The 25,032-nt window shown below is 61.8% G+C and overlaps 2 protein-coding genes across 2 annotated transcripts; both read left to right on the forward strand.

Annotated features, from left to right (window-relative positions):
* Positions 1-5,093: 5,093 nt before the first annotated feature.
* Positions 5,094-9,698, forward strand: LOC311513529 (receptor activity-modifying protein 1-like). Its single transcript, XM_084615419.1, has 5 exons — positions 5,094-5,216; positions 6,766-6,804; positions 7,243-7,269; positions 8,082-8,223; positions 9,277-9,698. The coding sequence occupies exons 1-5, from the start codon at positions 5,156-5,158 to the stop codon at positions 9,635-9,637; spliced, it is 630 nt and encodes a 209-aa protein (XP_084471545.1). The 5' UTR covers positions 5,094-5,155; the 3' UTR covers positions 9,638-9,698.
* Positions 9,699-12,818: 3,120 nt separating this feature from the next.
* RAMP2 (receptor activity modifying protein 2) lies at positions 12,819-24,753 on the forward strand. Its single transcript, XM_084615915.1, has 5 exons — positions 12,819-12,954; positions 15,581-15,715; positions 18,563-18,697; positions 20,804-20,906; positions 23,414-24,753. Exons 1-5 carry the CDS (start codon positions 12,885-12,887, stop codon positions 23,667-23,669), a joined length of 699 nt encoding a protein of 232 aa, XP_084472041.1. The 5' UTR covers positions 12,819-12,884; the 3' UTR covers positions 23,670-24,753.
* Positions 24,754-25,032: the final 279 nt, after the last annotated feature.

Raw genomic sequence — 25,032 nt, forward strand, 5'->3', positions numbered from 1 at the left:
CAGCCTTTAATGACATGATCATGTATAATTTTTTCTCGAGCTTGACTTTGCAGCTTTAGGGTGCTTTGAAGCTAGTTACTGGGGCTGTAATAGGGTATGTCCAGCCTCAAACCATGCAGAGGACAGGTTTCCAGGACAGGGTTTTTGGAACTAATGGGAGCCGTAGGAGATATCGTTTAGATTTTAGAAACCCTGGGTTGGGTGACTTTGGTATATTATTTCCAATCTGCAGGGCAGTTTCTATGGGCCTGACAACTACCTGCCTGGAAGATTCCCAGGTGAAGGACTCGCAGAGTTTTTCTGTTCTTGTTTTCAATTCCTGTAGAACAAGCTCTTGTTGAGACAAAGAGGGAATTTAAAGCCTTTCCTGGCTGCCGGCTCTGTGAGAGACAGTCAGTCTCATGATGTTATGGTAACGCCAAATGCTTGGATTTACTCCAGTGACAACATGCACCTTTGTTAGAGTTCACTCTGGCCCCTGTGGAGCATGGAGCTCATCTTGTTTTGTAATTTGTGCTGCCCTTCTGGTTGGTAGCATTAGAGGGTACATTACACCAACTTGTTCCTGGCTTCCAGGTGCTGCCTTTCATCAACAAAGCACAATGTGGCTTGTGTGCTGGCTAGCTGAGAGACTCCTCTGATTAGGAGCCAGATCAGCCAGGACATTCAAGCGAACAGCCCCCAGAATCAAGCATCTGGGGATTGGATGCAGGTTGTTCTGGTGGTTGCCAGGCTTGGCTCTGGAGTGCACTTCCTCCAGGGGTCTGACAGAGCCGAGTTTGTTGATCTTTTGGGCATGGTCAAGGGCCCATCTGTTTCCTTTGGCTTGTGTGGGAGGGGCGGAAGGGTTGGCCAGGCTGCTGTGTCAGGGATTCTTTTCCTGACAGGTTTTTGTTCCTAAGCTTCTATACTGCATGTTGCCCTTGTGCCTGGAGATGGGGTATTGGGAGCATCCGACACACACAGTAATAACTATGCCAGGAAAAGGAATTGCACATCACATCCGCTCGCCCCCACCCCCACCCCTGCCCTTCACATGTCAGGCCAGAATCACAGCTCAGCTATTGGGAATGCAGCTGAAGGCCGACCCCTCCCCTCCATACTCCTCTTTCTGATCCTTGTTAACTTCAGCCTCTGCCCGGCTGGAGCTGGATACTGTACTGAGAATCACTCCTGGCCTGTGCTGCGCTGAGCTGCGTATCTCAAGACCCCTGGGGCCCATGCTCAGCACTCGACGTGCACCTGACACATGCTAACCCATAACCTAACCCTAAACCTAACCCACAGGGCTGCAGCAGAACTTAAGTCATGCCTAGGCTTCATGCTGGGCCCTGCCCGGGATGAGGGGCTGGGACCAAGGCCTTGTGCTGGCCCTGCCCAGGGGTGGGGAGCTGGGGGGAAGAGGGGGGGCTAGGCCTCAGGCCCAGGGGTGAATTTCCTCCTGAATTAGGAGCTGAGAGAACTGGGCATGGTGAGAGGGGTGTCAGCCATTCAGTTGCGGGGTAGCGAGAACTGCCCTTCTCATCTGGATCCCGCAGGGGGAAGTCAGGAACTGTCTCAAGTTTTGTAATCTGCCATTAAGAGAGTCCTACGGGGAAACCTGAGCAGCCAGTGCTGAGCAAGCAGACAGGAGGATTTCATCCTGGAGGAGCCTGGCCCCCGCTCAGAGTAATAACCCCCTGCCTTGCATTGCAGAAACACGAGGCTCTGTTTGCTGGGGTTGGGTTTCCAGCCCGTGGGCAGGGGCTGCATTAGCAGCAGAACAAAAGCTGATTAGCATCAGCTCATGTTGCTCTCCCAGGGAAACAGGAATTATTTGTGCTCCGGTATCTTCAACAAAAATCTCCCGTTGTTTATATTTTGCTTTATCTTTATTGGCTTCAGAGCCGTGTTTTTCTTATTACCAGTTGGATATGGCTGAGCAGGGGGACGTTCGTGCCCCTTAGCACATTCCCGCCGCCCCGGAGGCGAGGCTCAGGCTCAGCAGTATTGATGCTGCCATTGCTCCATGCTGTAATGCCCTCGCAGCTCCCCAGTCTGCACCCAAGTCAATGGGAGCTTCTGCCTCTGACTTCGGTGGGGGCAGGAGTAAGATTCTTGTGTGTCTCAGAGCCCTGCTAGCTTGCAGAACTGCAGCATACAGGGGCAGGGGGTTGGAGCCCCACACACACGTCTCCCACAAACCAAACAAACTTACAGGCTCAGGCTGTTCCTGAGGCCCCCAGCCCGGCTGGTGCCTAGTGACTTCTCACCCATCTGCACATCTGGTCCTCCTGTGAGAGGCTCTGCATGTAAATCAGATCCTAGCTCCATAGTCTGCCAGCAGCAGCATCTAAATAGGAACGGACTCCAGATTAAACAGCAGGCACTGCCTGAGCAAGCAGCTAAACACCGTGGCTGAAAGGGGAACAAAGGGATTGTGACTCCCAGTGAGAGGCCACCCCCATCTCCCAAAATGGTCTGAGCTAAGACCACCGGAAACTCAGCACGGCAGCAGCCTGCAAGGGTGGCCCTGGCTTCGGTAGTGTCGCCAGGGGCCTCTGGACAGGATCCCCTGGCTGAGGAAGCACCAACCTGCGGGTGGAACCTTTTGGGGAATCCCACGGTGTGAGAAGAGCTCTTTGCGCTACCCTGGGCGGAGACAAAACATCTTGTGAAGGGCAGGGAGGCCCAATGTCCCCCACCCTCCTGTATCTCAGGGGTTGCGCTTGGAAATGTACCACAATAGCTATTCTGGACTGAGCCCTCGTGTGGACACCCTTATTCCAGAGTAGCTCCATTAGTAAATTCCCAAGTGTAGACAGGTTCTCAGTGCAAGTGATCAGAAAGTGGGCGAGAGGGGGTGCTGGAGAGATCATTAGCGTCCCTGTATTTGGAGGGCCCCCCGGGGCTTGCTGCATGGTTGGTTAGAACCTCAAAGGTAAGAATGGGGCTACGCGATCCCTGTCCAGCGCAGTGCGGGGTGCAAGCACAGAGCAGCAGCTTTCCTGCATTGCAGGGCTGCCTCCCACACCTCTGCAATTAATGGGAGCACAGAGGGGGAAGCGGCGAACCGCTGCTGGGGCTGGGACAAGCTGGCACCGGCTATGGCTTTTGTCACATGAGCTGAGCGGGAGGCTGGGCTGGGGCTTGGATTAATCAACTTTTGCAAGAACGGCCCCACGGTCCCTCTTTGGCCCAGCTTTGGCGTCAGTGCAGGAAGCTCGGTGTGTGTGTGCGGCTCCGATCAGGGAACATGGTCCCCGCCTGGGAAAGCCACTTATCTCTTGGAGCCGCTCCTGCCCTGCTGCTGGGCTGGGCTGAAGGTCACAAGCACGCCGGGCTGAGATTCCAATCACAGCAAACTGGCTCGTATAAGAGCCTGGCTCAGATGCAAACAAGAACTAGACACGTTCATGGAGGATCGGTCCATCAATGGCTACTAGCCAGGATGGGCAGGGATGGTGTCCCTAGCCTCTGTTTGCCAGAAGCTGGGAATGGGCAACGAGGGATGGATCACTGGGTGATTCCCTGTTCTGTCCATTCCCTCTGGGGCACCTGGCATTGGCCACGGTCGGAAGACAGGATACTGAGCTAGATGGTCCTTTGGTCTGACCCAGCATGGCCGTTCTTATGTTCTTATGCACCCCTCATCCGAGAGGAAGCCAAGGCACCAGCGGAGAGGCTCTGTGGAGCCTGGGGAAGTGGATTCCTTGGTGCCCCTCACTTTGATAGAGTACAGCTTTGCACCTGTACCCCACCTTCCCTCTAGGATCTCCTTGCACTCAGCCACCATTCAATAGTGAACCCCGCCTCAGCGCTATGGGGCTGGTGGAGAGGCCTCAGTTTCCCCAAGGTGACACCATGATGCCCTGGCAGAGATGGGAATGGAACTTGAGCCCTGCTCCCTGTCTCCAGCCCCAAACACTAGACCCTGCTGCGTTCCTCCCTTAACCCACTCCCAGCCGTGAAACATCCCACACAGCAGCCAACATCCCAGCCAGCACGTTGCCTGCCTTCCCTGGGGGCAGGGGGGTCACTTCCCTCCCAAGTTGCCCTGGTAGAAACTTTCCCTGATGTTTCACTTAGACTGTTCCTTCCTCCCCTGCCACCCCAGTCTGAGCCGGTGAGAGAGACCAGCCCTTTCCGGTGCTCCCACATGGGCTTCCAGCACATCCCCTGCACTCCCTTCTCCTAGACTGCATCAAAAGGCCATGAGTGGCTGTGTTCCTCTGGTGACGTGGGTGGCCCTGAGCCGATTCACTCCATCCAAGAGTCTGGCCCCCTGGGTTTGTTTCCTTGCTCTCTCCCCACGTGCCCCCTCTGATCCCTGTACTGGTTTGTCATCGCCCTTCTTTGCATGTTTTGTTTGGACTTTTCCTTCCTCTCTGGAGTGAATCGGGGCCCTGCTTATGGTCCCAGCTTTACCTGCTGGAGCTGGTTGCTTTGCTTTGTGCTGCCCGGAATTTCTCCCGCAGGGAAGGGGAGGCGCTCCCAGCTGCTGACACTGATGGAATCCTGCCCCGTCTTCTCGGGCACCCTGATCTAAGCTGGCCCTCTCCCTTCTCGGTGGTGCATGTATAACGACCAGCTGAAATCCCAGTAGGGCCAGCCCAGCTCTGCCTCTTCCCGTGGGAGACAGATTTGGTCCCGGGAGATTTTCCATGTGTGGGTTTCTCAGCCCTCAATTGTCTTTGCTCTGTGTGGCTACTCCAGAGCCAGGACCTGGGTCTGGCTGCTCTGCTTCCTTCAGCCAGTGTCCAAGCTCTCCAGGGGTGGGGCTGTTTTCGTAACAAAATGCATCCAGCAAAGCTAGGAAGACACTGGAGCAGGTGAGCAGAAATGCATGGTACCACTCAGCCATCAGCCTGTCCCCCAGTCCCAGACCCTGGAGCGCTCCCTTGCCAACCCCCCAGACCCCTGCCCTATCCCTCCCTGTACAGTCACCCGCAGCCTGGAGATCTCACTCAACTTCTTATCTGATGACTTTGGAGGCTGGAAGATCCAGCCCTGGGTGAGCGGATGTTTTCCCTGCCCTCTTCCCTCCCATTGGCTGGGCTGCCGCCAATAGCCCAGGTGCTAGATGGGGCGATAAGTGGCTGGGGGATATCTGGGCAAGGGCCCTGCTGCCCCTCTCCTGGGGAACGTCTGCGCCCTGGCCCCACCGGTGGGGAGAATGCCCATCCAGCCCCGGCCACACCTCTGCTACTGGCTGCTAATCCCTCTCCTGCAGTGGGGTAAGGCAGCTGCCCCTCCCCGGGTCCTGCTTGTGGGGCCAGATTTCCCAAAGAGCCCAGGCCCCGCAGCTCCCGCTGGGCCCCTTGTGGTCTGATCCCCAGCGGATTGGATGCTGAGCCTGGCTCCAGGCCTGACATGCTGCCTGGGAAGCCCCTTGGAAGGCAGAGAGCGGCTGACCCTGGCCAACCGCCCTGGCTCCAGCTGCTGCATTTGTCTCTTCTCCCTCCCCAGGGCAGGTGCTGCCTCTTTGTGACCAGCTGCTACAGCTTGGCCCTTCTGGTTCAAGGGATGTGGCTCTGCTAGTGGGGATGGTCTGAAGGGAGCAGTGTCCCCTAGGCTGGCCTCCCCCACCATGAAGAGTCCAGCCCCTCGGGGGGCCATGCCACATCCCAGCACCCTGTGTGGTCACCAGCCCTCCCTGCTGCTCTGGAGGGGACGGGTGCCCGGGGGGTCCCCGCTGCAGGCCCAGGGGTTCCGTGCAGCACCTGGCCGTGTGCGCGTCTCCCGTAGGCAGGCCCTATGGAGTCAGACGTGTCCACGTAAGGGCGCGTCCCTCGGCCCATCGCTGCCTCCCGCACACACAGCCCCCACCCGGCTCCTCTGACGCCCTCAGCGCCCGGCTGGGAGGTCCCAGCAGGGAGAGAGGAGCAGGGGGGCATGAGCGCTCTCCTTGCATCCAGGCCCTAGAGCCCCAAAGGGCTGGTCGGCAGGGGGGTCAGCTGCATCGGGCTGACTCCTATCTGAGGGCTAGATACTGTTTGGGAGGGGGTACAGCCCATCTTCCTCCCCCGGGCAGGGCGCTCCTGGCTCTCACATCTCCCCTGGGTTTGGGTTCCTTTCTGCCGGGCTGTCCCATTGGGGACCCCTCCCCAGGAGCCCTGAGCAGATTTATGGCTAGTCGGAGGCCCCGGGGGCTGATCAGCGTTTCATGCTCCCAGCCAGGGCCTGTCCTGCAGTGCTGAGTAAGCCCGTCCTGAGCCAAGGCACCGAGAGGCACTGGGGCTGTGCTGGGTGGGGTGTGAGGGGGTCCTGGTGGGCTGGCGCTGGGCTCAGTGCTGGGCCATGGGGCCCGTATCCAAAGCCCTTGGGGGTGGATGGGAATGGCTCCTAGGGGTATGAGTGGGCATGTGCCAGGGAGGGACACGCCAGCCCCTCCCGTGGCGCGGTCAGTCCCTGGGCATTTCCACACTCTGCCTCCATCTCCACCCTGCTAGACCCATGCCCCAGCTCTGCCCCGTCCCTGTGCCTCGGAGCCGATATTTGCTGCTCACCTTCCTCGGCCTGGAAAATCGATCTGTCTGCTCAGGAACCAGCCCGTCGGCACCAGCGCCCCCGACGTTGGAGCCCAGCCCCCGCAGACAGCTCCCCACGGGGGGTCTCCCCAGGGCCCAGGGGGAAGCCCCAGCCCGTTCCCTTTGGCGTCTCCCTCCAAAGCCGGGGCCTCCTCTGCGAGCTCATCTCAGCTTGAGCAGGTGACAGGGCTGGGTGTGGAATGGCCTGTGGGGCCAAGCCCAGCTCTGCCATGACCGCTCTCTTCTCCTGCTGCAGGGTGCGGGGAGCTGACCTACGGAGACCTCGAGGATGAAAGTAAGAGACCCCTGTATTGGCCTCCCAAGGTGGGACCCCGGGAAGAATTCTGGGGGCCTGATCCTGAGCTCCCTCCTCCACCCTGTGCCCCAAATGGCACCTTCCCCCCCGCCCTCCCGGTGCCCCCACTCCTGCCCCTGAGGTGGGGTGCTGTCAGGGATGCTGAACTGCGGGCACGTGGGGGTCTCCCTCCAGCAGTGACCTGTTTCCCCATAGCTCCCACCCAGTGCTGAGGGCACCCTGCTCCTGGGGGTCCCTTCCTGGAGGATTCCCCAAGGTCTTGGCTAGTGGGTAGAGCGGCCTGGGCCGAGTTGGAGGCAGACGGTGCCCACCGCTGCTGATGGTGCCCACACAGCTGAGACGGGAGCTGGACCGATTCACCCTGGCTCGCCCCCTCCCTCCACTCCCTGCACTGATCCTTCCCCTTTGCTCTTGCAGGTCATTACCTGTATCTGGAGGAGGACGGTGAGTGATGCCCCCCTGCACCCATCATGCCTAGGTGTCGGTCCCCCCATCAGGACTGGGGGGCTCTGCACGGCGGCACTGCGCACCACACTTCGGTTTCCATAGCACACGCGCTTCGCTCCGGCGTGGCCACAGACCCAGGCAGGAGTGGGGGGGGTTGCCCGGGCTGGGCAGAGGTGGGGACACTGGGCCAGGCTGCAGGGCTCCCAGCCCCGCTCCCAGCAACACCAGCTGTCGCTAGAAAGCAGCCGATGGTGCCCGGAGCTCACGGGCACTGGCTCAGCCTGGGGGCAGGCCCCAGACCCACGAGCTGCTGTCCCAGCACCGAGCCAGCAGGCTGCTAACTCTGAGGCTCATTCTCTGGGCCCCAGCCCTGCTAGGAGGCAAGGGACAACGGCACTTTTCTGGATCCACCCAGGCCAGCTCAGCCTGCCCCCAGTTGTGGGAGCTGAGTGTCTGGCCAGGCCTCTGGGATCTCGTGTCTTAGCTGGGGCTCTCAGAACAGCCTCTCCGGGGAGCCCGAGGCTGGGTTGGGCTGGGTCCGATGCAGCCGGGCCGAGGCGAGGGGCACGCTCTGGACTCCGCTGGGCTGTGGGAGGGGACGGGAGCTGCGCTGCAGGGGGCAGAGCTAGTGGAAGGAGCTGGGAAACGCAGGACGGAGCTGGTTGGGGTCCTTCATTCCCCCAGCCTATGTGCCTTGTAAGGAGCTGGGGTAGAGCAGACACCAGCCTAGCAGTGCCAGGGCCTCTGCCCCGCCCAGAGCTCTGCCGCAGATCCTCCGGGGTGACTAACAGGCAGATCTCTTCCCCTAGGCCCCTTTGCTGGGGAGGGCGGGTCGGCCCACTGCAGGGACACCTACCTGGAGTGGATCTCCCTATACTGCTGGACCACCTTCCACGCCACTGTCATGGCCACGCCAGAGTGGAGCCGGTGTCAGTGGGACCAAATCAGCAGGTCTGGACGTCCGTCCGCCCCAGACAGATCCTTGCTTCTGAGGCGCTCTGGGGCTGGGAGTCGAGTGCACACAGCGCTGGGGCAAGGGCAGGTGCTGGGACAGAGCATCGCCTCGCTGGGGTTTGCTCTTAGATGGGCTCCGGGACGCCAAGGGCCCCGGCTTGGTAGCGACCCCGTGCAGAAAAGGGATTTTCAAACAAGTCAGGGCTGCGGTGTGTCCTGTTTCCCTGCACACAGCTGTCAGCACGCTGAGACCAGGGCACATCATGCAGTGCCTCTGGCGGGTGCGACGTCCTGGGTGCAGGGTGGTGTGTGCGACGCACCATCGGCTGCCTGCAGCGTCCCGCGTGCGGGGTGGGGTGGGGGTGCGACGCACCATCGGCTGCCTGCAGCGTCCCGCGTGCGGGGTGGGGTGGGGGTGCGACGCACCATCGGCTGCCTGCAGCGTCCCGCGTGCGGGGTGGGGTGGGGGTGCGACGCACCATCGGCTGCCTGCAGCGTCCCGCGTGCGGGGTGGGGTGGGGGTGCGACGCACCATCGGCTGCCTGCAGCGTCCCGCGTGCGGGGTGGGGTGGGGGTGCGACGCACCATCGGCTGCCTGCAGCGTCCCGCGTGCGGGGTGGGGTGGGGGTGCGACGCACCATCGGCTGCCTGCAGCGTCCCGCGTGCGGGGTGGGGTGGGGGTGCGACGCACCATCGGCTGCCTGCAGCGTCCCGCGTGCGGGGTGGGGTGGGGGTGCGACGCACCATCGGCTGCCTGCAGCGTCCCGCGTGCGGGGTGGGGTGGGGGTGCGACGCACCATCGGCTGCCTGTGGCACAGGCTGCGGCCGGTGGCTGCTCGGCTCCCAGCAGGTGCTGAGTGGATGCAGTTTAAGGCCCAGGAGGACCCCGCGGGTGAACGGTGCCCCCATCACTGCCATTACCGGATGCACGGTCACTGCCTGACTTGGGGCTTGTTTTGGCCACCTCGCTGGCTGCTGCTGAGCCCTGAAGCCCCAAACCCCACAGACCCAGCCAGGCTCAGCCTCACATCTCTTCCTCTCCCTCTCCAGGATTTACAGCGACCTCTCCAACTGCACAGTGCTGATGGCCGAGGCTCTGTCCTGCCCCTGGCCCAGCCCCGCTCTTGACTCCTTCTTCCTGCAGATCCACATGGAATATTTCACCAACTGCACCATGCCTGCCAGCTCCCAGCCCAGCCAGCCACCTCTGGGGCCTGTCCTAGCCATGGCTGCCATGGCTGCCTGCCTGACCCCTCTTGGGGTTGCTCTCACGCTCCGCAAGGCCAGGAAGGCTGAGCCAGAGCCAAAGCCAGACTGGCCCCTCCCAGCGGCACCACCTGTGCTCAGCAGACAACGGGCTTCTTCTCGTGCAGTCCTGGGCACCAACTGGAAAGGGAGAGAGAGTGTCTAGTGGTTGCGGGGGAGGGGTGGTGCTGGGAGCCAGGACTCCTGGGTTCTATCCCTGGCTTGGGGAGGGGAGTGGGGTCTAGTGGTTAGAGGGGGTGGGGCTGGGAGCCAGGACTCCTGGGTTCTATCCCTGGCTCGGCGGGGGGAGTGGGGTCTAGTGGTTGGGGGGGGTGCTGGTGTGACGAAGTGGGAATGTTCTTTATGTTTTCTCTGAATACTGTGTGGGTGCCTCAGTTTCCCCTATACAGTTCTTAAATATTCAGGTGGTGGGATAAGGGTGTGTGATTGTGGCAGAGCCCTAGGGGGCCAGTGTGATGCTGTCTGCACAGAGAATGGCCGACATCCTGTCTCCTGATGGCCTGGGACCCTTCTCTGCAAAGATGCCAACTGAAGGGGTTGGAGAACAAAGAGATCAGTTGGCCTGCTGGCCTGGGAAAGAGACAAAGGAGAGGAGGGGCTGGAGAGTTTTAGTTTGGAGCTGGCTGGGGAAATGGGGGGAGGCTCAGATGGGGCTCTGGCCTCCCTGCCACCCAAGATGGACCTGACTGAGGGGTCCCGTTCTCTGTACCTGCAAGCTCTGTTTTAGACCATGTTCCTGTTGTCTAATAAACCTTCTGTTTTATGCTGGCTGAGAGTCACGTCTGACTGCGAAGTTGGGGGGCAGGACCCTCTGGCTTCCCCAGGACCCCGCCTGGGCGGACTCGCTGGGGGAAACGCACAGTGTGGACGGGGATGCTGAATGCTCCGAGGTCAGGCCCAGGAAGGTCGAAGTTGTGTAAGCTTCTTGCCCTGGGGAGAGGAGACTTCCCCAGAGTCCTGACTGGCTTCGTAGGGAGCAGTTCCAGAGCATCGCCCGGAGACTCCGTGAAGACTGGGAGCCAGGACTCCTGGGTTCTATCCCTGGCTCGGGGAGGGGAGTGGGGACTAGTTGCTAGAGTGTGGGGGGCTAGGTATTCTGTTCCTAGGTCTGCTCCAGACTCCCTAAGCCCCTCCCCTTGCTGTACAGGGGCGAGCAGTGCTGCCCGGTCCTGGGGGTGGCTGGTCTGGGGAGGGGGAGTACTCAGGGCCCTGCGAGGGGCTGAGGGACAGTGGGAATGATGGTTGCTCTGCAGGCCCAGGGGTGATTAGAGGAGCTGAACCCAGACCCCTGCAGCCTTGGCCTGTCCAGAGCACTCAGCCAGTGTGGACACGCCTGGAGCAGATCCCAAGTTCAGTGGGGCAGCGATCGCAGGCTCTTCCCCTCAGCAGCCTCCAGGCCCTGCTGCAGCCCTCCGCTTGCCCTGCCCTGTCTCGAATCCCCCGGGGCAGGAGTCAGGAGAACAGGCTTTGGCTGGCAGAATGTAGGGGAGAGAGGGTGAGCTCTGGAGCTGCTGCTGGGCCAGGCGGAGGAGAATCACATGAGCAAGTGACAGCATGGCCCCGTCTAAACTCCAGCACTACAGCTGACATCAGTGGGTGTTTCCTTGGCAGGGAAACTATCTGCCGAACTCCAGCCTCGGCTCCAGACAACAAAGAACAGGATCCAGGGGCTCTAACCCCGAATCCACACCGGGCAGCTTCATGCGCTGGGGCGTTATCCGTTCCAGATGCGGCTGCTTTCCAGTGAACGGCTGGGAGCTTCCCGGAATGAGGTCCTCTGGTGCTGCCCAGCGCTACTTGGCCAGTGACTCAAGGACATTTCCAGTGAAAGCCCAACGCACAGAGCGATAGGATCTTCCTCACTGCGAACCCTTTGCCCTGTAATTTACACACAGTATGGGAGACCCAGAGACTGACTTTAAAGGGGAAACGCTGGACTCAAATGCTGTCTCAGGCCACAAGTGACATGAGTTTGGTTGGTCTCAGCTCGATCCCTGCAGGAGTGCATCACAGAACTGCTGCACAGTGCGGTGTCGTTCTGAAGCGTTCACTTCTGCTTGGAGGCGCCCCGGGCTGGGATAGCAGGGGGGCTGCGGGCCAGGACGGAGGGGGCCAGCAGAGCTGTGTATGGAGGGAGCCCCGGGCTGGGATAGCAGGGGGGCTGCGAGCCAGGACGGAGGGGGCCGGCAGAGCTGTGTATGGAGGGAGCCCCAGGCTGGGATAGCGGGGGGCTGCGAGCCAGGCCGGAGGGGCGCCGGCAGAGCTGTGTATGGAGGGAGCCCCGGGCTGGGATAGCAGGGGGGCTGCGAGCCAGGACGGAGGGGGCCGGCAGAGCTGTGTATGGAGGGAGCCCCGGGCTGGGATAGCAGGGGGGCTGCAAGCCAGGACGGAGGGGCGCCGGCAGAGCTGTGTATGGAGGGAGCCCCAGGCTGGGATAGCGGGGGGCTGCGAGCCAGGCCGGAGGGGCGCCGGCAGAGCTGTGTATGGAGGGAGCCCCGGGCTGGGATAGCAGGGGGGCTGCGAGCCAGGACGGAGGGGCGCCGGCAGAGCTGTGTATGGAGGGAGCCCTGGGCTGGGATAGCGGGGGGCTGCGGGCCAGGATGGAGGGGCGCCGGCAGAGCTGTGTATGGAGGGAGCCCTGGGCTGGGATAGCAGGGGGGCTGCGGGCCAGGACGGAGGGGCACCGACAGAGCACATTTGTCTTCACTAAGCAGCAGTTAGCACCCCACCCCCACTTTGGTAACTTCCCTGGGAGGTCCTGGTGGTGCTGTGAGGCCTCCTGGCACCCTGGGCAGGTGTCGCAGTGGTGCCCCATCTCGCTCCTTTCCACGGGGTGGTGGGGGGACTGGCTCTTCCCCAGGCTGATGGGGCGTGGGCAGGTGGTGTTTGGAAGGACTGGGCACGTTAGCCATGCCGTACCCGCAGCCCCGTGAGTCCCACAGCCCGTCCTGGGCTAGTACACGTTCCATGTCCGCTCCCTGGAGCCAATGGATTTCACAACCCAGCCCAGACGGGATTAAAGGGAAATATACAAGTAAACAAACAGTGGGCCTCGTAAACGCTGCTGTGCGGTCGGTGGAGGGAGCGGAGCCTCTCCCACCGGCCCCAGCTGCCAGGGGCGACACGGGGAGCCGCTGGGGGCTGGCAAAGGCTCGGTGCCCCCAAGGAGCGATGCCCGGCTGGTGGTGCACACACCTAGCAGAGCTGGGCCCGGCAGGCGGGCGGTCCTGACGGGCGTCCCGTGGGGAGGTCTGGTTTAAGGCAGCACTGAGTAATCTCATTTTTCACACGTCTTCTGTAGTCACTACCAGCCCTGTCAGAGGAAAGGAGTTTGCTTCCTGTTATTTCCGTTGAAATAGTCGTCCTGGCCGTTAGCAGGCAGGCTTTGCAGGATGGCACTTTGCAGAGAGGCCGGCTCTGGCAGGCTCTGCCCTGGGCTCCTGCTGCTGCTGCTGCTCTGGGGTAAGTGCTGGAGGCAGGCTGGGTTCGCTCCAGCTCCAGGAGTCTGGGGGTGGAGCTGGGGAGTTTGAAGCTTTGGGCCACTTGGCAAAGCAAGACCTGGCTCCAGCTTCCGCAAGCCAGACCCCTCTGGAGCGCCAGGGTACTCTGTGTGTGAGGGGGGCTCCAGAGGGGCTCATAGCTAGCAGTAACCCAGCCCCAAGGTCTAGCTCCGTAATGCACAAGAGGTCCCGGGGAAGGAACTGGCTATTGGGCTCAGAGTTACCCCTCCACCTTGGACTGTGTGAAAGGGGGGCTTGAAGGGAGCTGTCCGCAGCCCTCACCTCAGGGATCTGAGTGGCATGGGTAATCCCTGTGTGGAGGATAAGGCTTTTGGGACCCTCCCTCCGCTGCTGGGAGCCTGGGCTCCTGGGCTCCATTCCCAGGTCTGGGCCCGGACCCTGCATCCTCGGGCAGGTCCCTGCCCTTTCTGTGGTTCAATATCGCCGTGCATGGGATGGAGGTTGGGGTCGCGGAGGGGCAGGGGGATTGGTAGCTGGGTTTTGTGCAACACTAGTATAATGCATGTGACTGTGCCCAGGACCCTGCTCCTGCCTGGAGGGGCAGGGACATGTCTCAAGGAGACGAGGCTCCCTGGGACCTGCTGGGGCGCCCCTCGCTATTCCGCGCCCATGGGTCTTGTCAGCACTGCCATTGGCACCTGACGAGCGTTGCGTCGCCGCCGGACGGATCTCTTGGCTCAAGACCTTTGGTTCTTCCCTGCTAATTAGCGGCACAAACCTTCACGGACCTTAACGAAGCTCAGACTGGCAGAGAATTCCCAGTCAAAGCTGGAAAGGCCCCAGGACGGACGAGCCAAAGGGGCTGCGTGAAATGGCTGCCTGTGGCCTGGCCTGAGAGGTGCTGGACACGTCCGTTTGGGCCCCTGCCTCTCACGGGCTGGCTGCCTCACCCCAGGAGCCCAGAGCTGTCGCTGGGTTGGATTTGCTCCTACACGGACATGCTGACGGGAGCAAGAAGAGCCGATTGCTGTGAGATCCTGCAAATGCAGGAACAGATGGAAAGACAGAAAGGGGACAGCCCCACAGACCAGCCCCCCACCCCACTGAGCCCTGGACTAGCCCCCAGCCCCACTGAGCCACAGAGCAGCCCCTAGCCCCACTGAACCATGGGCCACTCCCCCAGTCCCCCTGTGTCATGGACCAACCCCCCAACCCCCCTGAACCCCAGACCAGCCCCACAGCCCAGCCTCCAGCCCTGCTGTGCCACGGCCAGCCTCATTGTGCCACAGAACAGCCCCCACAACCCCAGCAAATCCCAGACCAACCTCCAGCCCCACTGAGCCATCACCCAGCTCCACTGAGCCCCGGGCCAGTCCCCAGTCCTGCCATGCCACAGACCAGAGCCCCTCCTTTTGCTGTCTGTGAACCCCTGGTCAGACTCTCATCTTGCCCTGGGGACGAGCTGGGGTGACTCCAGGTTCTCTGTGGGGGTCACCACGTTCCCAGTCTGGCCCCAAGGGGTGTGGGTGTCATCAGCACCGGGTGCCACAGGCTCGCAGAGCCCCTCTGAGTCACGGTATTTATTGCCCTGCCCAAGGACATGGACCCAGCCCCACAGTCCCTGTCCCAGTCGAGAACGGCTGAGGGAGGGGGAGCAGTTGGGAAATTGAGGGGGGCCCAAGGAGGAGCCAAGCAGGTCGGCCTACAGAGTGAAGTCTCCTGTTCGGGGTCCCAGACCCTTAGCACTCTCAGTGAAGCCCCCTCCCACAACGCCACAGGGACTCAGAGACCCCCAGCCACAGCCAGCCCTATGGAAGCCGGCTACCAAACTGGTCACTGGGGCCGTCTATAAATCGTCCAAGCTGGGGTGGGGGTGGAACTTCTGGGGCAGTGAGACGGGCTGCACCAGGCCCCGCCCCACTCCCCAACCCCGGACCAAGGGGGAGGCTCATCTGCCTAACGCCACGGCAGCTGGCCCCAGAGGAGGCACTGATGGGGCAATGCGTGGGGAGCTGGCAGCCCGGGCAGAGAGCAGAGGGGCAGGGCCACTGAGCCCTCTGCAGTGGGGCAGGGGGGTCCCCGCCTGGGGAGCTGGGCTAACCCATGTGCAAAGAGGAGAGGCACTGGCGGGAGGCGCCGTGTGGGGCTGGAGCTTCTCCGCCCTGCCGGTGGCTCCAGCCTGCACCCCCTTTGCTTCCCCTTTCTGCTCCCACACCCACCCCTGCTGCAGCTGCCTGCTTGGGCTGCGGGCGCGTGGCGGGTGCTCAGGGCAGCGCTCTGACAGGGCCTGGGGAGACCTCATGCTGTTCCTCCTGGCCCCGCGGCCCGGCCTGGCCACGAGTGAGACGCAGGCCCCGGGTGTGCTGGGCTGAGCGATGGAGACGCCGTGGATGGGAGGGCTTGGAGCCAGGGGGTGACGGGCTCAGGCCTGCCTCTAGCCCACACGAACCACCCCAGCGCTGCCCCTTCTCGGGCGTCTCCTCTAGAATCAAAATCCCCCCCTCGCGCCCCAGGGACCGGCCAAGGGATGTCACTGCCCCCCATGAGCCCCAGTTCGGGGCAGGGCACCGGGCCGGGCAGCAGCATACCCGCGGGCCGTGTCTCACTGACGTGTCCCCCTCCTCCAGCGGCTCTCGGGAGCGAGCTCCGTCCCACAGGCACCGCCATGTCGGGAGACAACGAGTCTCTGGCTGAGCTCCAGAACCAGACGGCGACCGAGCCTGAGCAGCCGGACAAGAGCCTGCTCCTCAACATGACTGCGGGTGAGTGCCCGGAGCGCCCGGCCGCGGGCAGGGCAGTGAGGACAGAGCTTGCCGTGCCAGGACCAAGCCGGGACTCCAGGGATCCCGCCCCTGCTGCTGGCTAGCAAGTCTCCACCCGGCACCCGTCTCCCTTTGTCAACGAATGGGCAGCGCAGCCGGGCCATTGCCCCGGGCGTCTCCCGGCTCCGTCAGGGCTGGCAGGGGCTGGGGAGACCCGGGCACCACTGACCCGTGTCGTCTCCATGGCTTGTGTGTCCTGCCCCACCCTGCAGGCCTGAGAGCTCCCAGGGAGGAGACTCTAGAAGGGCAGGGCCCTTCCTGAGGAAATTGGTGCCTTGTACGTGGCACCTGGAGACAGCAAGGATGGGCACAGTAACATGCCCTGAGAATGCCAGGTCCCCGGGGCTCACAGGCGCTGCTGATCCCCTCCAGCCCTTGTAGGCCCTCTCCCCAGCCTCAAGGCCTTTGGTTCTTCCCTGCTAATTAGTGGCACAAACCTTTACGGACCTTAACGAAGCTCAGACTGGCAGAGAATTCCCAGTCAAAGCCGGAAAGGCCCCAGGACGGAGGAGCCAAAGGGGCTGCGTGAAACGGCTGCCCGTGGCCTGGCCTGAGAGGTGCTGGAGACATGTCCGTTAGGGCCTGTGAGGATGTGACGCAGCAGGGAGCGGGGAGTGTTGACCTGGGAATGTGCCCTGGGAATGGGAGACCTGAGAGCCTGTCACCTGAGCAGTTGTCACGGAGTGGGGGGGAGTCCAGGCCCTGCCCCCCTCTTCCTGGGATTCACTGAGACTCTCAGCCAGCCAGTAAAACAGAAGGTTTATTGCACCACAGGAACACAGCCCCCAACAGAGCTTGTGGGTACACCCAGGACCCCTCAGTCAAGTCCTTCTGGGGGAGCAGGGAGCTTAGACCCCAGCCCTGGGGTTCCCTGTGTTCCTCCACCCAGCCCCAAACTGAAACTAAACCCTCCCAGCAGGTTCCCTGCTGCAGTCTCCATCCACATTCCCCGGCAGAGGTGTCACCTCCCCGTCCCCCTCCTGGCTCAGGTGACAGGCTCTCAGGTCTCCCCTCCCCAGGGCACATTCCCAGGTCAACACTCCCCCTTCCCTGCTGAGTCACATCCTCACAGGGCCCCTGCCTCTCACGGGCTGGCTGCCTCGCCCCAGGAGCCCAGAGCTGTCCCTGGGTTGGATTTGCTCCTACAGGGACATGCTGACGGGAGCAAGAAGAGCCGATTGCTGTGAGATCCTGCAAATCCAGGAACAGATGGAAAGACAGCAAGGGGCCAGCTCCCAGCCCCACTGAGCCCTGACTAGCCCCCAGCCCCACTGAGCCACAGAGCAGCCCCCAGCCCCACTGAGCCACAGAGCAGCCCCCAACCCCGCTGAACCATGGATCAGCCCCCAGCCCTGTTGAGCCCCAGACCAGCCCCACAGCCCAGCCCCCAGCCCTGCTGTGCCATGGACCAGCCCCACTGAGCCCTGGACCAGCCCCATTGTGCCACAGAACAGCCCGCCCTGCCCCAGCAAATCCCAGACCAACCTTCAGCCCCACTGAGCCATCGCCCAGCCCCACTGAGCCCTGGACCAGTCCCCAGCCCTGCCATGCCACAAACCAGAGGCCCTCCTTTTGCTGTCTGTGAACCCCTGGTCAGACTCTCATCTTGCCCTGGGGACGAGCTGGGGTGACTCCAGGTTCTCTGTGGGGGTCACCACGTTCCCAGTCTGGCCCCAAGGGGTGTGGGTGTCATCAGCACCTGGTTTCACAGGCTCGTAGAGCCCCTCTGAGTCACGGTATTTATTGCCCTGCCCAAGGACATGGACCCAGCCCCACAGTCCCTGTCCCAGTCGAGAACGGCTGAGGGAGGGGGAGCAGTTGGGAAATTGAGGGGGGCCCAAGGAGGAGCCAAGCAGGTCGGCCTACAGAGTGAAGTCTCCTGTTCGGGGTCCCAGACCCTTAGCACCCGCAGTGAAGCCCCCTCCCGCAACGCCACAGGGACTCAGAGACCCCCAGCCACAGCCAGCCCTATGGAAGCCGGCTACCAAACTGGTCACTGGGGCCGTCTATAAATCGTCCAAGCTGGGGTGGGGGTGGAACTTCTGGGGCAGTGAGACGGGCTGCACCAGGCCCCGCCCCACTCCCCAACCCCGGACCAAGGGGGAGGCTCATCTGCCTAACGCCACGGCAGCTGGCCCCAGAGGAGGCACTGATGGGGCAATGCGTGGGGAGCTGGCAGCCCGGGCAGAGAGCAGAGGGGCAGGGCCACTGAGCCCTCTGCAGTGGGGCAGGGGGGTCCCCGCCTGGGGAGCTGGGCTAACCCATGTGCAAAGAGGAGAGGCGCTGGCGGGAGGCGCCGTGTGGGGCTGGAGCTTCTCCGCCCTGCCGGTGGCTCCAGCCTGCACCCCCTTTGCTTCCCCTTTCTGCTCCCACACCCACCCCTGCTGCAGCTGCCTGCTTGGGCTGCGGGCGCGTGGCGGGTGCTCAGGGCAGCGCTCTGACAGGGCCTGGGGAGACCTCATGCTGTTCCTCCTGGCCCCGCGGCCCGGCCTGGCCACGAGTGAGACGCAGGCCCCGGGTGTGCTGGGCTGAGCGATGGAGACGCCGTGGATGGGAGGGCTTGGAGCCAGGGGGTGACGGGCTCAGGCCTGCCTCTAGCCCACACGAACCACCCCAGCGCTGCCCCTTCTCGGGCGTCTCCTCTAGAATCAAAATCCCCCCCTCGCGCCCCAGGGACCGGCCAAGGGATGTCACTGCCCCCCATGAGCCCCAGTTCGGGGCAGGGCACCGGGCCGGGCAGCAGCATACCCGCGGGCCGTGTCTCACTGACGTGTCCCCCTCCTCCAGCTGCTCTCGGGAGCGAGCTCCATCCCGCAGGCACCGCCATGTCGGGAGACAACGAGTCTCTGGCTGAGCTCCAGAACCAGATGGCGACCGAGCCTGAGCAGCCGGACAAGAGCCTGCTCCTCAACATGACTGCGGGTGAGTGCCCGGAGCGCCCGGCCGCGGGCAGGGCAGTGAGGACAGAGCTTGCCGTGCCAGGACCAAGCCGGGACTCCAGGGATCCCACCCCTGCCGCTGGCTAGCAAGTCTCCACCCGGCACCCGTCTCCCTTTGTCAACGAATGGGCAGCACAGCCGGGCCATCGCCCCGGGCGTCTCCCGGCTCCGTCAGGGCTGGCAGGGGCTGGGGAGACCTGGGCACCACTGACCCGTGTCGTCTCCATGGCTTGTGTGTCCTGCCCCACCCTGCAGGCCTGAGAGCTCCCAGGGAGGAGACTCTAGAAGGGCAGGGCCCTTCCTGAGGAAATTGGTGCCTTGTACGTGGCACCTGGAGACAGCAAGGATGGGCACAGTAACATGCCCTGAGAATGCCAGGTCCCCGGGGCTCACAGGCGCTGCTGAACCCCTCCAGCCCTTGCAGGCCCCCTCCCCAGCCCACCGCCTGGTGCCATCCTGCCAGTCTCTCAGGCTGGGGCTTTGCCACTGGGCAAGGGCCATACTGCACCCGCCCTGCACCGTGGCCCACCCTCAGCCCTGACTGCATAGAGAGCCTCAAGCTGCCTGCAGTGACTCAGGACTGCGAGCACCAGCCTCGGGGCAGCCTGTTTGGAAGTGGGGCACCAGCCCCGGAGTGGTTGAGCTCCATGCTTCGATCTCCCCAGCCTGCTATCCGGTGTGCATTTCTCCAGCACCATCGCAGCCTTAACGGGGAGTCACAGTCCCTGGGATACCCTTTGTCTGGCCACCCAGGGGAGCCTGGCTGTATGAGAGATGATCCCTTGCACCAAGAATCACAGGAATATTCAGGTTTCAGAGTAGCAGCCGTGTTAGTCTGTATCCGCAAAAAGAAAAGGAGGACTTGTGGCACCTTAGAGACTAACCAATTTATTTGAGCATGAGCTTTTGTGAGCTACAGCTCACTTCATCGGATGCATGCCGTGGAAAATGTTCTCTGTGAATATAAAATCTCCCCACTGTATTTTCCACGGTATGCATCCGAGGAAGTGAGCTGTAGCTCACAAAAGCTCATGCTCAAATAAACTTGCTAGTCTCTAAGGTGCCACAAGCAACATTCAGGTCACTTACCACCTCAGATCTCACACCAAGGACGACGCTTGTAGCCAATCCGATAAGAAACTACATAAAGTAGTTCTTATAACTAGGAGAAAGGAAACGAGAGTTATTCACGAGGCTAAAGCAGGTAAACACACATGCACAAGCTTATGTTTCAAAAAGTAATAGAAGCTTCTATAATAAGCAAACTCTGTATGTCCTTTAGGACTAATCCAGGCTAAACAGCTGGGGAAGCCTGTGGTTCTGCCTAGAAAACTTGCCCCCAGAGTCCAAGCAGCATGGAAATCCAGTTCCTTCTTGTAAGGGTCTTTTATTCCCCTCTTCCCCTGTGCTCTGAGCTGCAAACTCAGCTGATGGGAGGAATCCACTTGTACGATTCATCTCCATGGCGGGGCAAGAGCAGAGTCACAAAGTCATCTGTCCTCCTCAACATCCCACAATAGTGTGTCTGGTGTCACTGGGCAGAATGTAACACCCATGCTACACATCAGCACTCTGCACTAGTGAAAGTCTCTCTCCTGACTGGGCATTTACACAGTCAGAGTGGCTCTCCATACAGCCACTCAGCTATTCCCTTACAGACGTATGTGAGATCAGTGCCAGCAGCTGCTCACGAGCATCCAATAAACACAAAACCCATTCTTATAGCTCTGCTACCTACTTTAACACCACGAACACACAGGGGAGCCAGCCTGAGCCCTGCTGTGTATTTGTCAGTGGTCAGTTGAGACATGGGAACTTGGCATGAGCTGGCACCTGGCCTGCCAGCGTCACAGAGGGGCCCCTAGAGCCACCCCTGCTGGGAGTTGGTGTGCAAGCAATGGGGAGGGATAGCTGGGAAGGGGATTCCAGGCTTGGGCTGGGGGGAAGCTGCTTGAATCAGTCAGAGACCAGCCTTGCCAGCTTTGTCCTTGTTGCTGCCTGTCCCAAGGGGTGGACCTGTACCCAGCGGGTAGCACTTGGCTCCCAGGCCTGAGCAAGCTGCCAAGAGCTCTGGTTTTCTTCTTTCCAGATGAAAAGTACAATCTGATAGCCTACATGTGTTGGGACAATTTCAGTCACTGGATGATGAACATAACCAGGGCGCAGCTGTGCGAATGGAGAGTCATCAGCAGGTACTGCAGGGGCTGGGGGATTGATCAGCCCCAGGCATGAAGCCACACTGTGGAGTTTGTTCATTGGCTCCCGGCAGAGCCCTTTCCACCATGCACCAGCCTGTGAGCTGCAGAGAGCGACGACCAGCCCAGCAGAGGCGCGGGGGGCAAAGCACACAGGGCTCTCAGACCCAGGAGGCTGGGAACCCAGCAGAGGGCAGTTGCCTCTGGGTGATGCGATGGGGGGTGGCAGGTGTCACGGAGTCCCCGGGCCATGCTCTGGAACTGCTCCCCATGAAGCCACAGGACACACAGCTCACACAGCTTCCACCTTCCTGGGTCTGACCTCGGAGCATTCAGCATCCTCTGCCCCTCCGTGCGCTTCCCACAGTGAGTCCGCTCAAGCGGGGTCCTGGGGCAGCCAGAGGGTCCTGCCCCCCAACTCCGCAGTCAGATGTGGCTCTCAGCCAGCCAGTAAAACAGAAGGTTTATTAGACGATGGGAACATGGTCTAAAACAGACCTTGCAGGTGCGGAGAAGGGGACCCCTCAGCTGGGTCCACTTTGGGGGACAGTGAGCTAGACAACCATGTCTGCCCTTCACTCCATGTCCCAGCCAGCCCCAAATTGAAACTCCCTCCAGCCCCTCCTCCTCTGGGCTTTGTCCCTTTCCCGGGCCAGGAGGTCACCTGATTCCTTTGTTCTCCAACCCTTTAGCTCTCACCCTGCAGGGGGGAAGGGCCCAGGCCATCAGGTGCCAGGAAACAGGGTGTTGGCCATTCTCTGTGTCCAGACCACTGCACACACCTGCCCTCTAGGGATCTGCAATGATCATACACCCTTACCCCATCACCTAGAGACTTAAGAACTGCATAGGGGAAACTGAGGCACCCCCACACTATTCAGAAGAAACATTAAGAACAGTCCCACATCGTCACAGCAGGGGTGTGCATCCTACTGGCTGTACCGGGGCCCCACTGAGCCTGACACCCATCTGGGGCTGGGCGGAGCACGGGGATTGTTTTCTGCAGGGAACACTGAATGAAAGGAAAAGGCTTGTTTTGTTCCCAATTTCCGATGCACCGACTCTAACCGAGCGGAACTGTTAGTCTCCAGCCGTATAGCCACCGGGACGTGCCAAAGGGGCATGAGGTGTTTGGGGAACAGGCCCGGCTGGTTTGAATAGCCCAAAATCCCCAGCAGCTCCAGCCGAGCAGCCTGAGGGTCCAAGGTGCTGGAGCCTCTTTCCCCAGGCTGGGGCCAGCTGCCCTGCCTCCTGCCTGGCACCTGTGACCCGCTGGCCGCTTGTACCTGTGAGTTCGCCGAGCCGGGTGTGTTCATGGACACTGATTTCCAGAGCCGTGTGGAGCACCTTGCTCCACAGAGTAGGGGTGAGGAAGGCGGGTGGGATGGGGACCAGGAGGGTTGGGATGGGGATGGAGAGGGTCAGGATGGGAGCGGGGTGGGGAGGGGAGGTTGGGATGGCAAGAAGGGGGACTCCACCTGGCAGGCAAAGCTGAAACACGGGGTGGGTATCCTTGTAGCGAGTTCCCAAGGCAGGCAGAGCTTCTGCTGAGCCTGCCTCCCAACAGGGCCAGCCACAGTGGAGCCCTGAGCAGTCAGCTCTGAGCTGCTCCCCAGGGGCCTGCTGGCCCCCGGCCCGGCCTGCTGAGGAACCCAGCCAACCTGCTACTTCGCTCCGGCCTGGCCTGGTGTCTGCGGGGCCTGTGGGGAGCTGGGCATGGCTGAAGAATGCAGCACTTGCATGTTGCCTGCCTCCTGCTGCCCCCCAGCTCCTCTCCAGCCCCCCGGCACGCTGCCATGGCACAGCCTGAAGGCGCGTGCCTGGCTTTGTGCATCCCCTGTGGCTTGTGAGCAGGGCTGGGGTGGGGTTCTAGTGGGCAAGGAACCACACCGGGACTCAGGGGTCCTGGGTTAACTCCCAGCTCCGCTGCATGACCTTGGGCAAGGCACAGCCCTTCACGTGCCTCCGTTTCCCCATCTGTAAAAGGGGGCTAATGAGGCTGCCTCCTTTAGGCAGCTCAGTGGGCGAGAGGAGACAGGCTCTAGTATTATTAGGCACCCACCCTGCCCAGCCAGCCCCCCGCAGTACGACCCAACAGGCCAGTCAGGGAGCCTCACACATGAGAATGGATGGGCCCAGGTCCCTGCTGCCTGGACCTGGGTTCCCCAATTCCACCCACGCAGAGCACCGGCAAAGAGCCGCCAGAGCACGCAGCAGCGTCCCGCCCATGTTGCCGGGTGCCCACGGCTGTGTGAGGTGAAGGGTAGCGGGCAGTTGGGAATGAGGCAGTTGTAAGCTGGGGGCAGGACTCCTCCAGGGGGAGGCCCCTTTATCCCGCTCCGGAAGGGCAAAGCAGCCAGCATGGCGGAAAGGGACCGTCCTGGCACGGTGAGCCGACCCGGCTCCTCAGCTGCGGTTCTTGCTGGTCCACAGCCAGTTTGCGGCACCAGATAACGCCTCGGTCCCGAAGGAAACTCCCCAGCTTGTCCCCTCTCCCCCCGCAGGCCATACAGCGACCTCCGCCACTGCCTGGAGACCTTCGCAGAAAAACAGAATTACGGCTACCCCAACAGCATCGCGGAGGAATGCATCGTCCAGAGCCACCGCACCTACTTCCTGAACTGCACCCAGGAGCACCCCGTGTTCCTCGACCCCCCGGAGGATGTGCTGCTGGCCCTCATCCTCGCCCCCATCTGCCTCATCCCTTTCCTGGTCACGCTGGTGGTGTGGAGGAGCAAGGACGGCAAGATGCAGTCCTGAGCACCACAGGGCTCGGAGGGTGCTGGAGGCATCCCCAGTGTGTTAGAGAACCAGACCGGGCTCGAACTTCTGACCCAACCTGACCTTGTCCCCCGGGAGCCCGCGCCAGGCCTTTGCCTGCTGGCTGAGCTCCAGCGCCGGAGAGTTGGGAGACCCGAGTGCTCCACCCCTACCCCTGCAGCACTCGCTTCCGGCTGCCACCGGAACCACTGCCCTGCTCCCGCCGCTTCCAACCTGGCCACAAGCAGGAGCTGGCAGAGGCCCCGTCTTACAGGCCCGACTGCCAGGCCAGGCCCAACAGTTCGGAGACATTCGGAGAGCCAGCCCAGAGCGGCCCCCTCCAAGCGCCTGGAGCATCCTCTATCTCTGGCTGAACACCCAGGGTTTGTACCACGCTGGGCCTGCTCAAATGCGGTTACAGCTCTGGGCTTCCAATCCCAGGCCTGCTAGACCTCGCCGACGCCGGCGGGGCAGGAGGGGAGAGCCCCGTGGGCGACTCTGCTCTGGATCTCACGCCTGCGTAGCCCCCTGCTGGGGTCCCACTCGCAGCTCCCCACAGCTTAACAAGTGCAAACCCCTTCCAGGACAAGGGCTCTGCTGAGTCCCAGCTGCCCCAGTGCCCTGGGGAGGACGCCCTCCTGTCGGTCCCTGATCTGCACTGAGCAGCTGGCGAGGGAAGCCCCGGGTGGACTGATTTACAGAGTGGCTGCAGTTCCATGCGAAGAGGGGTCAGATGTACCCGGACGCGCCCACATTCTCTGGAGAAACCCCCTCTCCTCACACGGCCGCTTTGCCTTCTAGGCCCCGCCAGCAAGAAAAGGTTGCTGTGCTCGGGCTGGCGTCATGGGTGCATGAAGGGGGCCCCTCGCCTTGCATTGCTGAGAAAGCCTTGTGTTTCGGGACAGGATGTCGTGCCAGAGCAGCGGGTTTCCCCACCCTGTTTATGGGGCTCTGATGCCTGGGGCAGGCTCCCTCGCCATGTGACACCGGAGGCTGCGTGCCTCTTTTACGGGCTTTTTCTGATCCCCTTTGCAAACAGGCTCCCTGGTTAACCAGCTGGAGATTAAAGATCTTCCCTTCCTGAGCCCTGGGCGCGTCCTTTGGCCGTTCGGTTTCTTGCCTTGGCTCCTGCAGACACGTGGGAATTAGAGATAAACCCCAGCCCTTCCCCCCCATACCAGCTGGGCAGTGCCCCCCTTGGCGCACTGCGCCACAGTCCCATTGGGAGTTGGGTGGAACTTGATTCTGTCTCCCCTTCAATTTGTGGTACTGAGCAGGGACTTGGGGCCTGTCATAGGATCCTCCAGGACCAGTTGGTGGCTTACAGGCCTCTTGGCCCATGGCACGTTGCTGGGTGACATGT

This window comes from Lepidochelys olivacea (genome assembly GCF_965140295.1).
Source record: "Lepidochelys olivacea isolate rLepOli2 genome assembly, chromosome: 27".
NCBI lineage: Eukaryota > Metazoa > Chordata > Testudines > Cheloniidae > Lepidochelys > Lepidochelys olivacea.

Coding starts and splice junctions, on each gene's coding strand:
- LOC311513529 (XM_084615419.1), top strand. CDS start 5,156: ATGCCCATCCAGCCCCGGCCACACCTCTGCTACTGGCTGCTAATCCCT. Junction 6,805..7,242: donor CGGAGACCTCGAGGATGAAA/GTAAGAGACCCC, acceptor TTGCTCTTGCAG/GTCATTACCTGTATCTGGAG. Junction 7,270..8,081: donor CCTGTATCTGGAGGAGGACG/GTGAGTGATGCC, acceptor CTCTTCCCCTAG/GCCCCTTTGCTGGGGAGGGC.
- RAMP2 (XM_084615915.1), top strand. CDS start 12,885: ATGGCACTTTGCAGAGAGGCCGGCTCTGGCAGGCTCTGCCCTGGGCTC. Junction 15,716..18,562: donor GCTCCTCAACATGACTGCGG/GTGAGTGCCCGG, acceptor CCCCTCCTCCAG/CTGCTCTCGGGAGCGAGCTC. Junction 18,698..20,803: donor GCTCCTCAACATGACTGCGG/GTGAGTGCCCGG, acceptor TCTTCTTTCCAG/ATGAAAAGTACAATCTGATA.